Source organism: Clupea harengus, chromosome 25 (genome assembly GCF_900700415.2).
Source record: "Clupea harengus chromosome 25, Ch_v2.0.2, whole genome shotgun sequence".
Classification (NCBI taxonomy): domain Eukaryota; kingdom Metazoa; phylum Chordata; class Actinopteri; order Clupeiformes; family Clupeidae; genus Clupea; species Clupea harengus.
In genome coordinates, this window is record NC_045176.1 from 12082563 (window position 1) to 12095319 (window position 12757).

The following is a 12757-nucleotide window of genomic DNA, read 5'->3' on the forward strand; positions in this document are numbered from 1 at the left end:
TTGTACTCTTACTCAATTTTTTTGATGGGTCATTTTACTTTTTCTTGAATCACTATTGTTATAATGTAAAACTACTTTTACTTGAGTACAGCTTTTGCTTACTCTACCCACCTTTGCTGATTATCCATTGCTCAAGCATTGATGGTGCTTGTTGAGGTGAGGAGTTGGGGGATTGTACTTGGCTGGTAAACCAAAGGCAGGAATTTACAACATGAATCCTGAGACATACTGCCACCAGGAGGTGCAAATGTTGATGACTTTACATAACCCCATTCATAGTTCAACTCTTGACTGGCTAACCAAGATTCAGGAAGGGAGATTAACAGAATGGACTGAGGTAGAAGTATTTCCGTGATTGTAGTCACTAGAATTGTTAGAGTTATGTGAAGAGAAGAACACTTATGGCTTTTCAATATTTTGAAATATACTGCCTTCAATATTTGTGTGGGTGTGTATGTGTGTGTACATATGTCTGGACAGAGAGAGAGAAAATTAAGAACGTAAAAAAAACGTAAAACGTGTACCACACATGAATGATACCCTCCTCAAAAGTTCTTCATGAATGACAATGACACAGTACTATTGAGTCAGTTGGGTTTAGTTTCATCATATAAAAAGGTAGACAGTATTTTTGTTAGTTCCCTCCAGTGGACAAGTTTAAAACATGAAAACAACAAACAAAAAAGATGATACTGTACTGCAAAGATAAGAAAAACAATCAAACCTAGTTTGGCCCTCACACAGCAAAGCATTGGCATGCATGTACTACAATAACTAGGGCCGGCTTTACGGCTTTAATGACACCATGATTCTCCACAGGACCTATTCATTGTGTTTTACAGCCTCTGGTTGAGGTTTAACGATACAGCGCTTGTGTGATTCTATAGATGGCAGAGTGGCTCATAGGATACAACTTCTGTTGAGTGAGTTTTAAGTAGTGAGTAATGTTATTAATGGGAAATGTCTTGCTGGACCTCAACTTGTAGAGCAAGGTGCTAACAACACCACGGTCAGGTTCAATAGCCAGGGAATACACATACGGATGAAAATGTATATCTGTACACTTCAGAATAAACCATATTCTAAATGTAATCAAATAATGTATCAAATCAATAAATGTATCAAAAATTAAACAAAACCTTTCGATAGTTTTTGGATAGAATGCAATAAAACCTTCATTGAACCGGACTTTATCTTCACTGATCAGCACCAGCAACCATCAGTTAAATAACAGTGCTCACTCTTGTGGCCAAACTGATCCAAAACCTTTGGTGTTCTAGCCGTCATTCTGTCGTCATCCAAACAAAGAGGTAGAGGCGGCCACAACACACACAGGGTCATGAAACTGTTCAGTGTGTGGAGGTGTGTTAAAGGGGCCAGTTAGGACCTTGCAAAAAATTAAAAATATTCATTCATTCGTTGGGGTTCTTTTGAAAAGTCAAACACTTAAGGCTGATGTCAGTTTGGGTGCTGGTGGGTGATTCGCAGTTTGATAGTCTGATGGCTGTCTCAGTGAGACTTTTCAGTGAGTTCCTTCCTTCCTTCCTTCCTAGGGGCTTGTGCTCTCTTGACAGGTGAGCAGCAGGTTGAGCAGCAGGTCCACCTTGACGCATTCTTTGAGCGCCCGGTAGAGCCGGCCCACGGTGCAGCCCACACAGCCCTCCTTCATGCGCCAGCGCTCCAGCATCTGGTGCACCTTCTCGCTCAGGCCGTCGCGGCTGTAGTCGTGGTCGATGGTGTCCACTTCCACGTCGGTCAGGCCCAGGCGCCGGGCGCAGCGCTTCCAGTTGCCGGCGATGTTTTCCCGGAGCAGTTCCAGATGGTCCTCGGTGACGGCGTGGTCATCTGAAATGCAGAGAGCCAATCAAAGACACAATTTGACGCGTAATCATTGGACATTATATATATATAGAGCTTCTATAGATGGTCCATGTCCATGCTTTCACACAGTGATTCTCAGCACTCTGTAGCATTCTTGATTAGCCGAACACGCCTGAGCAAGCTAATTACGAGCAGGTAACTACACCGACTTTAATCAGGATAGAAGATATGCAGGGCAGGGGGCTCCAGAAGCAGGGTTAAGAACCTTTGTTTTCAAATCTGTTCATGAGAGAGGAGCCTTTTGGTGTGTTTTGACCCCTTTCCCACACGAATGATATCAGATGTGACTTACAATACTTCTGCAGGAGCTCTTTGTGCATCGTGTTGGTGCACGCTTCATTAGACTGAGACTTCATGGAGTCGGGGTCAGGAGAGAGGACACTCATTGTGTTGTTGTGGCCAATCTGGATGGCACGGCCACCAATAATCTGAATAGCTGTGAGATTTTAATAAAGAACACACACAGAATATTTATTCAGAAGCATATCAGATTTGCAGTCTGGTCAGATGGAGAGATATTGAATCAAGTCAAAATGTCTCAATAGAGTTACGGATGTCTACCATACCTGGTTCTTGTGAAGGTCCTGGTCCAAAGCTGTTGATTCGCATGCTGGCAGACATCAAATCTGGCCTGGCTGACTCCGGCACTGGGTAGTTGGGCCAGGACATGAGCCGCTGAACCCCAGGGTGCTGATGAGAATACGGACCTCCTGACGTCTGGCTCTGGCATCTCACGTCCGGCACTCCTCCAGCAATAGAGTGGGCTGTGGGTTTGTCTTCCGGGCTTTGTGGGACGGTGTCGGGTTTGGCCCAGGACTGCACAGAGGACTCCTGGCAAGGCACCTCTAGGGGCCAGCGACCGTTGGCGGGCAGCAGTGGTGGCGGGTGCTGCAGGTAAGGGGGGGTGTGCAGGTAAGGGGGGGTGTGCATGTAGGGGGGGGTGTGCAGGGGCGGCTGGAAGTGGGCACTGTCGGGCTGGTCGTTATGGCTGTAGCTGTAGCTGCCGTGCTTGTGGTAGTCCAGCTCCTGGGCCAGCTTCTGCTCCAGGCCACTGGCGGGGGTCGCGTCCACCTGCAGGCTGGGCTCAGAGGCCACACAGAAGTGCAGGTCCTCGATGCTGGCCTCCACGGGAGACATCTCGGAGCTCCGGAGAGACGCGGGGCTGTCGGTGGCCATGGCTCGTTTATCAGCTGCAGCAAAAAAACGCTACAATCAGTTATTGAGGCCAAATTCCTTTCTGATGCATTAAACACAACTATTATACCCACCCAAATACTGTTATGTTTAAACTATGCCTGCAATAATCCAAGTAGTCGAGTAGAAGAAATCAGATATCATGTAAGATGCTGCAAAAAAGTCAAAAGCCAAATACACGAGTAACTCTGTCTCAACAACTTTTCCTGAAAAACTTTGCCGGAATTCTAGCCTTTTCCTTTGTTAAATGATGATGCAGTCTCGTAACACAATATTTACTGCCCAATGACAATGTTTTTGCCCATGGAGCTGACCAATCAGAGCCCACTGGGCTCATCGGGAGGGAACTAAGGAACTCTAACTAAGCGTTTCAGACAGAGGGTGAAAAGAGATGTATAGTATGAAAAAGATGATGTGTTTTTGGATCATGGAAGCTTGTTAATCTATTCTAGTAGACCCCTACATTGAATTATGAACATTGAAAATGAGCATAAGAGTTCGTCTTTAACATCCTGTAGGGTGCATGACAGAAGGTTTTCACCCAATCAATCATCTATCGAAAATATTGTCTGGTATTAATACCTAGGTCACATGACTTGGTTCAGGTTATCAGTCATCGGTTAGTCAGCCTGATGAGAAATCCTCATGGTGGTACATGGCACAACATGCAGACCAGGTTGTAAACCTTATTATGACTATTGTCTAAATATGCTGGGGTAAAAAAAAGTTGGTCAATGTGTAGTATTCAAACGGTTTCAAACTGGAATACCTGTTGATATTCACTGCAAAAACAGATATTACCATGTACAGGTATTTACATTATGACAGCATAACCATATATTTTCCTGCTGGGCTCATTTTATGTGAAAAGAAAAGCAAATGGAGGAATGAGAGAGAGGATGAGAGTGAGAGAGGGAGATCCCTGCAAGCTCTTAAGACTCCGACTCCAGTGATGAAGATGAGGGAATCATTTTCAGGTGGAATGGAGAGATAGAGGCAGAGAGTGAAGATAGTTCTACTGAGGAGGAGGAGGAGATGGATCAAAAGTCTAAAGAAGCCTAGGTATTTAGGTGACAGTGCTTTCATCAATCAAATTAGACTTTTTTGTTTTGGATGTAGGCATGGCGACATACTCTTCTTTGACAGGGAATCCAAGCATCTGGGAAGAGGAAGTTTAATTTGTCTGACTTCAATGAAATGCTGAGTAAACAGCACACGACTGTCATCCATGATGTAAATACACAATAATGACATTTCTTGTCATTTCTATTCAGAAATTGTAGTCTAATGCAGATTTAAATCAAGAACAGGTATTGCATTTTATAGGCACAGTCTCAGAACTTTTTGATCACACCTTGTAAATTGTAGTCGAAAATAAATTCTCTAGAATGTAGGCCTACGTGAGATGGGCCACATCGATCTCAATAAAAAATAACGTAGATTGTCAACCTACAATTATGTTTTGACAAATGTATTTGTTTCAAACAAAAGAAGAAAGCACTCCTTGCACTAATTCCCTGTAAAAGTGTGCAGAACCCATGGCGATATTGCCATCTTCTTACATTATCATTTAAATATTTTGAAGACGATCTGTCCTATCTTAGTGCTGAACAGTCATTTGTTGGTATTAAGGTAACCATCGGGGTGGTGAGAATGCCATCTAGGGATCATTGTTGGGCAGAAGGTTATCCCAAAAATGGCCGATGTCCAGCTGATAAAAAGGTTTAAATGAAAGAGCTGGTTCTGCCCAGATGGACAGACAACCATCTCTGTGAGAAATGTGGTCTGGGCATCGTCACCGGAAAAAGTCCACGCAATTGCTTCCAAAAAAATCCACAAAAAATGAATGGAGAGAGGAAGTGAGAAGCATTACGTTTGTTAATTTGTATGTGCCTTATCCCTTTTCTCTCAGTTGGTAGAACTGAATTCAGCTTACAGTAGGCGTACTTTGATAGAAATGATGAAAAATCTATTTTAAAACTAGTATGTATTATGTAAATGACTAGGGAAAACAAGAAAGTATATTTCTCTTCATCAAATAAAACATTAAAATGTTTACTATTCTGATTCTGGCACCTTAATAGGGCACTGTATCCTGGGAGAAAAATATGTGTGAAAATATTGACATTATCTTACTCTGTAACCCCGAGTTTAAACAACTATTCCTTCCTTCATCTTTTCCCCTTTGTCCCTCCCCCCACCACCACCACCACCACCACCATTCTCAACACGCGTAGAGGGTGTCTTCACGCTGAAATAAATCCTGACTACGTCATTTAAAATATACAAAATATTTTTATATGTGTGGAAATGTTTTAATTAGGGGCAAATGAGATAAGAGGTGACATTAAATTATTTTCACAACTCATTTCCCACTCCTGCCTTTTTAACTGGACTCCTTAAGATCATATATGCACAACCATCCTTTTTCATCATTAAAAGAGACTGGGCTTACGTGTTGTCAGGCCGGGGTGCCCCATTCTGAGATATTTCATCTTCTCCACCAATTCCTTTGGGCCTGTATACAAGCCCTGCATGTTAATGAAAAGAACATTAGCTCTCTGTTCCTGCAATTGCCAGAGCAATAAAACGACTTTGAATGTAGCCCCTACTCTGCAAGTATCCTTAGGTGGTTCTTTCATTTTAATTTCATGCTTTATAACTTTGTTCATTGTGTTTATTTTAAATGGGAGTGCTGAAGTTCTGACATGACACCCCATGTGGCACCATTTCAGAGAGCAGATCCATGAGACACGGGGAGCCTTACATCATTGCTGCATACTGACGAAAGTTATTAACTGACCACATATAAAAGCACCAGCAAAAAGTAATCTTGTTCATACAAAAATAACAAAGACTCTATGTCAACTTGCCAAATGTTTATAGGATCTGAAACGAAAACGAATCGAATCATGAGAAGCAAACACGTAGGCAATAAACACCTGGGCATCTCTTTCTCTTTTCCTTCACACTATCTCACTCTCTGAAAATGCAAATGCAACTGTATACATCTTTTTCCAACATTTAGACAGGCAAATTGCCATTTTCTGAGACACTGAACTTGACAATGACAAATTGACAAGCTTGATATGCATTACACCTTCCAAAACACTTACCTTGAGTTTCTGGGAGTCACTCTCCACGTCATTCTGTAAACACTCTTTGTAGAAGGGGAGGAACTTCTCATACGCCTCTGCAGTGAACACAAATGTCAGAGGAAAGTAATGGGATAAACCGCAGTCACATGAACTTAATAGAGTCTGCTGCTACAGCTGCTGTGAACAGCCACTGAGATACTACTGCAAGTATGAGCCTTATGGCATAAATAAATAGAGCAGGAAACCTCACACATTCTTTAAAAAGAATCAGTGTTTGCATTGCAAAGATGGTACAGCAGATAAATAATGTTATCGAGTAAATGTAATCAACATTAAATGTAGTTGCTAAAATGGACAAGATATTAACAGTTCCAAAAGAATGTGATGGAGTAATACTCAATGGCACTGTATACTTAGGAACATACTAACCTTTGAAGGTCGGGCGCTGTAGAGGATCCTGGTTCCAGCACTGCTTCATCAGCGAGAGGATATCTTGTGGTGTGTCTTCTGGAATGCTTTCATCGTCTGGCCGGTCGCCTTTGCGCACACACTGGCAGATTTGGTCCTCAGACCTAGCATCTGACAAAACCCACAAACTCAAATTTAGGCTGCTTTTCACTGGAGGACACATTTTGTGTTTTTGTTGATTGCTTTACATGTTCTGTATGCTTTATATGCTCTACATCTTGTGATCAGTATCGGCAGCAAATCCCTTAGTCTTGCCAATAATACAGAGAATGATAGGACATAGGGGACACTTATGGTGGGTACACACACTGTGCGATTTTGGCCTTTCCCAGACAAAATATGACTATAATGAAAGAAACGTGGCGATATCTTTGGTCGTGGCTCCAAAACGGTGGTCGTACGTCTACTAACCAACCAAATAGAACGCAGTATGAAATGACGCACTAATCAACGCAACACTGGCACCAAACCCCTGATTCAGTAGGTGGTATCATCGCACAGTCTACATACATCAGACTGGATGTTGTACTCAGGTTTATAAGATACATGTCGCACAGTGTGACTTGCAATAAACTCAGTCTGTAGGCGCCATTACGTTTATAATCTATTACACTGTACACTTATTTAGCAACGTGTGTACTGAATACAATTCATACAGTCCTTTGAATCGATTTTTAAAAGTATCTAATTCATTGTACAATTTTCTGTGATTAATCACGATTCATCTTTTTTTTTCCTTCTGAAGACTGAAGCTTTTAATAATGGATATTTAAAAGTAAAATCACGTGATGTAATGTAGAATCAACACAAAGGAAGTAGATTTAAATTCAATTATTATTGTTTAAAGATCAGGTATTTGGCAGACACATCCAAAACGACTTACAGACAGGCCTGCAGCGTTCGGGGCAGTGGCGCTCACCGTGGTATTTAAAGGTAAAGGTATTTTAAAGGTATCTTTTATATGTTTACATATAGCATCATTAATATGTTTAATAGCATCTTTTACATTTTGAAAACAGATTCTCTCCTGTGAACTACAGATTTCCAATAAAACCATCAAGACCATCAGTTGTATGTGTAGCACGTTAAGTATGAATGGACTTTGCTTATCTGCTTCTTCATCTCAATCTTCGTTTCAAAATAAAAGAAGAAGACAAAACCGACTTTTGGGAAGGGAGATACCCGAGAGGGAGCTATGAACTAGGCCAGCCGGTCGTTCGTTAGAATGTTGCGTTAGTTGTAAGTTGAAGTGCTCAATAAACTTCCAATAAGCTTGTGAATTTAACTAAGGTCCATGTCAATTGTACGTTAGGTGCACCCAGATACTTTAACCATTACATATACACTAACAGAAATAATAACAAATACACGCAGCTGCGTTAATTACATCCATTTTTTTTACACGTTAAATATTTCCAATTAATAACAAAAAGTAACAAGTTAATTTTGACAGCACTGCAAAAAATATATTGCTTAATTCTGCTTACACAGACATAGCCTTCACAAGACATCACATAACACAGAGATATTAACGTGTTCTCACTCTCATATGGCTCCTTGTCAGCCAGGATTACCCAGACGACAATGGCGAAGCTGTAGATGTCCGACTTCTCCGTGAAACGTTCGTGGATACTCTCTAGGTGCTCAGGGGCCAGGTAGTAGAGGGTGGCAGCCCCTCGTGGGCAGCCGATACGACCTGCATGGCTCTTCCTGCGAGACTCCTCCTTGGTCAGCCTGCTCCACATCTGACAAGTGGCTAATCCCAGGTCTGCAATCTGACATACATACATACATACACACATACACATACATACATACACACATACACATACATACATACATACATACATACACACATACACACATACACATACACATACATACATACATACATACATACATACATACACATACACACATACATACATACATTTCATACATACCTACATACCAGTGACATTGCACTACACACTGGCTGATTATATATTAAAAAAGGAAGCATTTTCTAAATAGCTCAATAACATATAGGTTACTACAAAATCATGTAAACATAGGTAGGGAGGAACAACAAAGTCAAACATTGAAGCGAAGACTCTCACTCACTCGCTCCTTCTTTCGCTCTCTCTCTCTCAAGCTATTGTATTGGATCTCAAACTGTATCACATAATCACTCTCTGTATCACATAAACGCACCTTGATATGGAGGCCATCATCCACCAGTATGTTCTCCGGTTTCAATTCTTTGTGAATTACATGGTTCTCGGTTAAGTAAACCATGCCTTCAAGTATCTCCGCAATGATTCTTCCTTTGATGGACAGTGGAACAGACACCTTTGGTAGAGAGTACCCACAGACACATATTTACAACATATTCATCCACCATTCCAGATTCAAACTTCACTGACACTACAGGTCAGTAATAGGTAGAATGTTTTTCACTCCACCTGCGTGTACACAATGCAACATAGAGATCCCTGAAAGATCATGTAATTTCCTCTATACTTCTCAAACTGAAAAATGTATCTGTAAGGGCTCAAGGCTAGCTCACCTCCTCCAGCATGTTCAGTAGGTTGCCCTTGGGGATGAGTTCCATGACCAGAGAGTAGTCCCCATCCTCCAGAATCACTCCCAGCAACTTCACCACCCGCTCATGGATTAGTGTCTTCTTCAGACTGCCCTCATCCAGCAGAGACTGACGGTGAACTCTGGGACAAGATAAATGAGAAGCTCAGCCCGACTATGCACCACAGATTCAATGACACATGCTCGTAACTGACTTATTCCCTGATAGCAATAGGCAAGTGGTCCACTGTAGGCCCACTGAGGGCGTAGCTGGCTCATCAGTTATCAGGCAGTCCGCTGGTGGGTTACAAACAAACGGCCCGCCGTTTTGCCACTCGTGTTCAAAACAGTTTTTTCATAAATTGTTCATACTTCTTCATTTTTACCAACCCTTAACATTTTCACAAATTTTACCAGTGTGGAATATAAGACTGACCAAGTCATTTTTTACTTTGAGAGCCTTCTAGTACCATGAACTTTTTCAGTTTAGTGGCTGATATTTTAAATAGACTCTGCCAAGAATATTATTTAGAAATTACAGGAATTGCTAACATTTTATGTAATATCCACGCCCAGTTAAACTAAAGATGATGGTGGTCCGAGAGCAAACCAGACATGACACATCACCAGGAACGTGCCGACCAACATCCACCAGTGGACCGGTGTAGCCTATATGCTTGCTATCTGGGTTCAGATTTCTTCTGATTAATATTAATGCCCAAATAACGACTCCACGCGTCCTTTAATGTCTAATTATAACAGAAGTAGCCTAGCCTATTTCTTAGACTAGTTTGACACTAGGACACTTGGTTTGTTCAAGTGTCAATAAACAAGCTCGGTATGACATTCTGTTTCAGAATGAGGAACATGAGTGTTAGCCTACGTTGTTCCTCTCTTGTTATACACAATGAACAAGCCAACTAGGTCTTATCTTCAATTATAACCTTACTAGCCCACTTAAAACAAAGTTACCTAGTTATAGCCTTTTTTACTCACTCATTTCGCTGTGGACCAGTGTACACAGTTTTCATGACAACTTGGCCAAGTGTTTTGTGATAACAGAGATAGACCTCCCCGAAGCCCCCGTAGTCCAGTGGCTCTTTCTTGATGAGGTCGGATGACTTCATATTTATATCTACATTCAGCGCCATAGCCATAATTGTAGACTCTTACATGTAGCCTACAGCGCCTGTGGGAAGAAAAAACGAAATCTTGACAAACACATGCTGTGATCTGAACACAACACACATACTTTCTCACATAGGTGTTATGACATTTCCGGTTCTTGGCTTTCTGTATTCCAGGGCGGAGCTTCGCCATTCTTTGCCGCTGTTAACTGCTGTTGTAGTGGGTGCGAACTTGTAAAATAAAATCAATAAAAGATTTTACAGTGCGAATGTACAGCCGATGCACCCCTGAGTGCACTGGTCTTCTGGTAGATTATTACACCACGAATTTGTCTTGTAAAACCACAGTTATGAACCACACAGAAGCACCGGTATTTTGAGCAAGTAAGCCTAATGGATTTTAACATGCACCAGTGCTTTGAGGAGACGGGCAAATCTATACGTAAACCAGTATAAAATAGTCCTACACTTGTTTGTGTGTATATACTGCTGTTTAAATTCGGGCCTTCTTTCTTTTCTTCTTCATATCTGTCTGATTTCGTATCTGATTGCATGACTGCATCTTTCATGTAATCTTAATCTTGTTAAGACTATGGTATAGCCTACTTTCCTTCTCAAGATAGGAAGTTTTCATCCATTCATTGTCATTGAAAACAATAATTTGATTGAATGAGCAAAACTGAAGCTAAAATGATTACGCGGTTAGGCAGTGAATTGACACAGTCAGAGGGTGAAATGTGTGAGAAAAATAGTATGAATAGTGTGCATGTCATCTGCAATAAATGAATGAGTGTTTACTGTTACTGTTTTCACAAAACTACGAAATTGATTGTATGGTTCAGATGGGAGGTTTATTGCATTCACTGATACTATACATAAGCTGTAAAATCAGATACAACTATATTGATGAAACTCCGCCCAGTAGTCTAACTCAGAATGGCAGGAACCGATTATCTCATGGGCCCACCCCCACGGGCACCGATTCTAAAACTTGAAAAGTTAAACACGGAAGTGAGTCTAGACTCCGTCTATCGAACAAAACTCACATGCCCTATTGATCGTTATTTCAACTGAGGCCTAAACACACATAGGGAGATGATCTATCCCCACAAAATACCAGTTTTACCAAGCATATACAACTCAATAGCCTACCCGAGGCCAATTATTCTCGCTGTGTTCTCGCAAAATCGTTGAACTGAATTCAATAGGCTGACGTTATTATCCATGATCACAATTTAGCAAAACTGTAGCTGGTCCCTAATTTCAAGCAACCAGCCTCTATGGGCTAAGACCCTTCAACGGATTTGACTTATTAGCAAGTAGAACATGGCAACAACAATTTTTCTCTAATAGCCTACAAATAAAACACGGAAGCTGAGTGTCATTGAAAGACACATTACACCTGATTATAAACATGTCTACAACACGCATAACAGGCGTATACATGGACGTTAATAAGAAAAGAAAAGTAAACATATGGACTACAACGCTTCCCTCTTACCGTTTCACAGTGATGGCTTTCCAGGATATGCACTGTGGAAATGGTCTAATGTAGCCGCGATGAGACAGAAAGTGAAACTGGCAACTACTCCTTGGCCAGACCTTAATAATCAAAAGAAGAAGTGATGGGGATATTGGCAACCAGACCTACACTACATCACTATCTCATTTATTCACAAGATGAACTAGCATACGCAAATGCATAATGTCGCACTTTCTCTTATTTTCAGAATACTCAGAAACAGAGGCTTTGCTGGTCTAAGACATTTCTTATTGGAAACTTGTTGGCCTAATACCAGCACTGCTAGATTATGCTGGAGGATGACTTGACCAACAATGCTGTTCTAATATAACAACAACACACTTTGAAAACTTGGCTATATTGGGCAGAAATCAGCACAAACACATTCAAAACAGCTGGCTTAGCTGAATGTAGATATAAATATGAAGTCATCCGCCCTCCTCAAGAAAGAGCCACTGGACTAAGGGGGCTTCGGGGAGGTCTATCTCTGTTATCACAAAACACTTGGCCAAGTTGTCATGAAAACTGTGTACCCTGGTCTACAATGAAACGAGTGAGTAAGAAAAGGCTATAACTAGGTTACTTGGTTTTAAGTGGACTAGTAAGACTTTTATTGAAGATAAGACCTAGTTTGCTTTTTCATTGTTCCCAAGAGAGGAACAACATAACACTTCAATGTTATTCCTCAAACAGAATTCACACTGAACTTTTTAATTGACACAAAGTGTCTTATTGTCAAAGTATTCTCAAGGTTAAGCTAGGCTACTTCTATTATAATTAAACATTAAAGTACGCTTGGAGTCGTTATTTGGGCATTAATATTGATCATAATAAATGTGAACCCAGATAGCAAGCATATACTTGTGCTGGTCCACTAGTAAATATCCTTGTAGTAACGCAGTGTG

The 12757-nt window shown here is 41.2% G+C and overlaps 1 protein-coding gene across 2 annotated transcripts; it reads right to left on the reverse strand.

The window, feature by feature from the left end:
* Positions 1–580: 580 nt before the first annotated feature.
* ripk1l (receptor (TNFRSF)-interacting serine-threonine kinase 1, like) lies at positions 581–11922 on the reverse strand. 2 transcript variants are annotated; one of them, XM_031563192.2, is made up of 11 exons: positions 11832–11922; positions 10200–10392; positions 9190–9346; positions 8835–8972; positions 8185–8416; positions 6603–6752; positions 6192–6268; positions 5531–5606; positions 2448–3071; positions 2174–2317; positions 581–1845 (listed from the first exon to the last, which is right to left on the reverse strand). In XM_031563192.2, the coding sequence occupies exons 2-11, from the start codon at positions 10358–10360 to the stop codon at positions 1550–1552; spliced, it is 2055 nt and encodes a 684-aa protein (XP_031419052.1). In that variant the 5' UTR covers positions 10361–10392; positions 11832–11922; the 3' UTR covers positions 581–1549. The 2 variants fall into 2 exon arrangements, with proteins under 2 accessions (XP_031419052.1, XP_012681014.2); XM_012825560.3 differs by lacking the exon at positions 11832–11922 and having other exon boundaries at positions 10200–11810.
* Between the last annotated feature and the right edge of the window lie 835 nt (positions 11923–12757).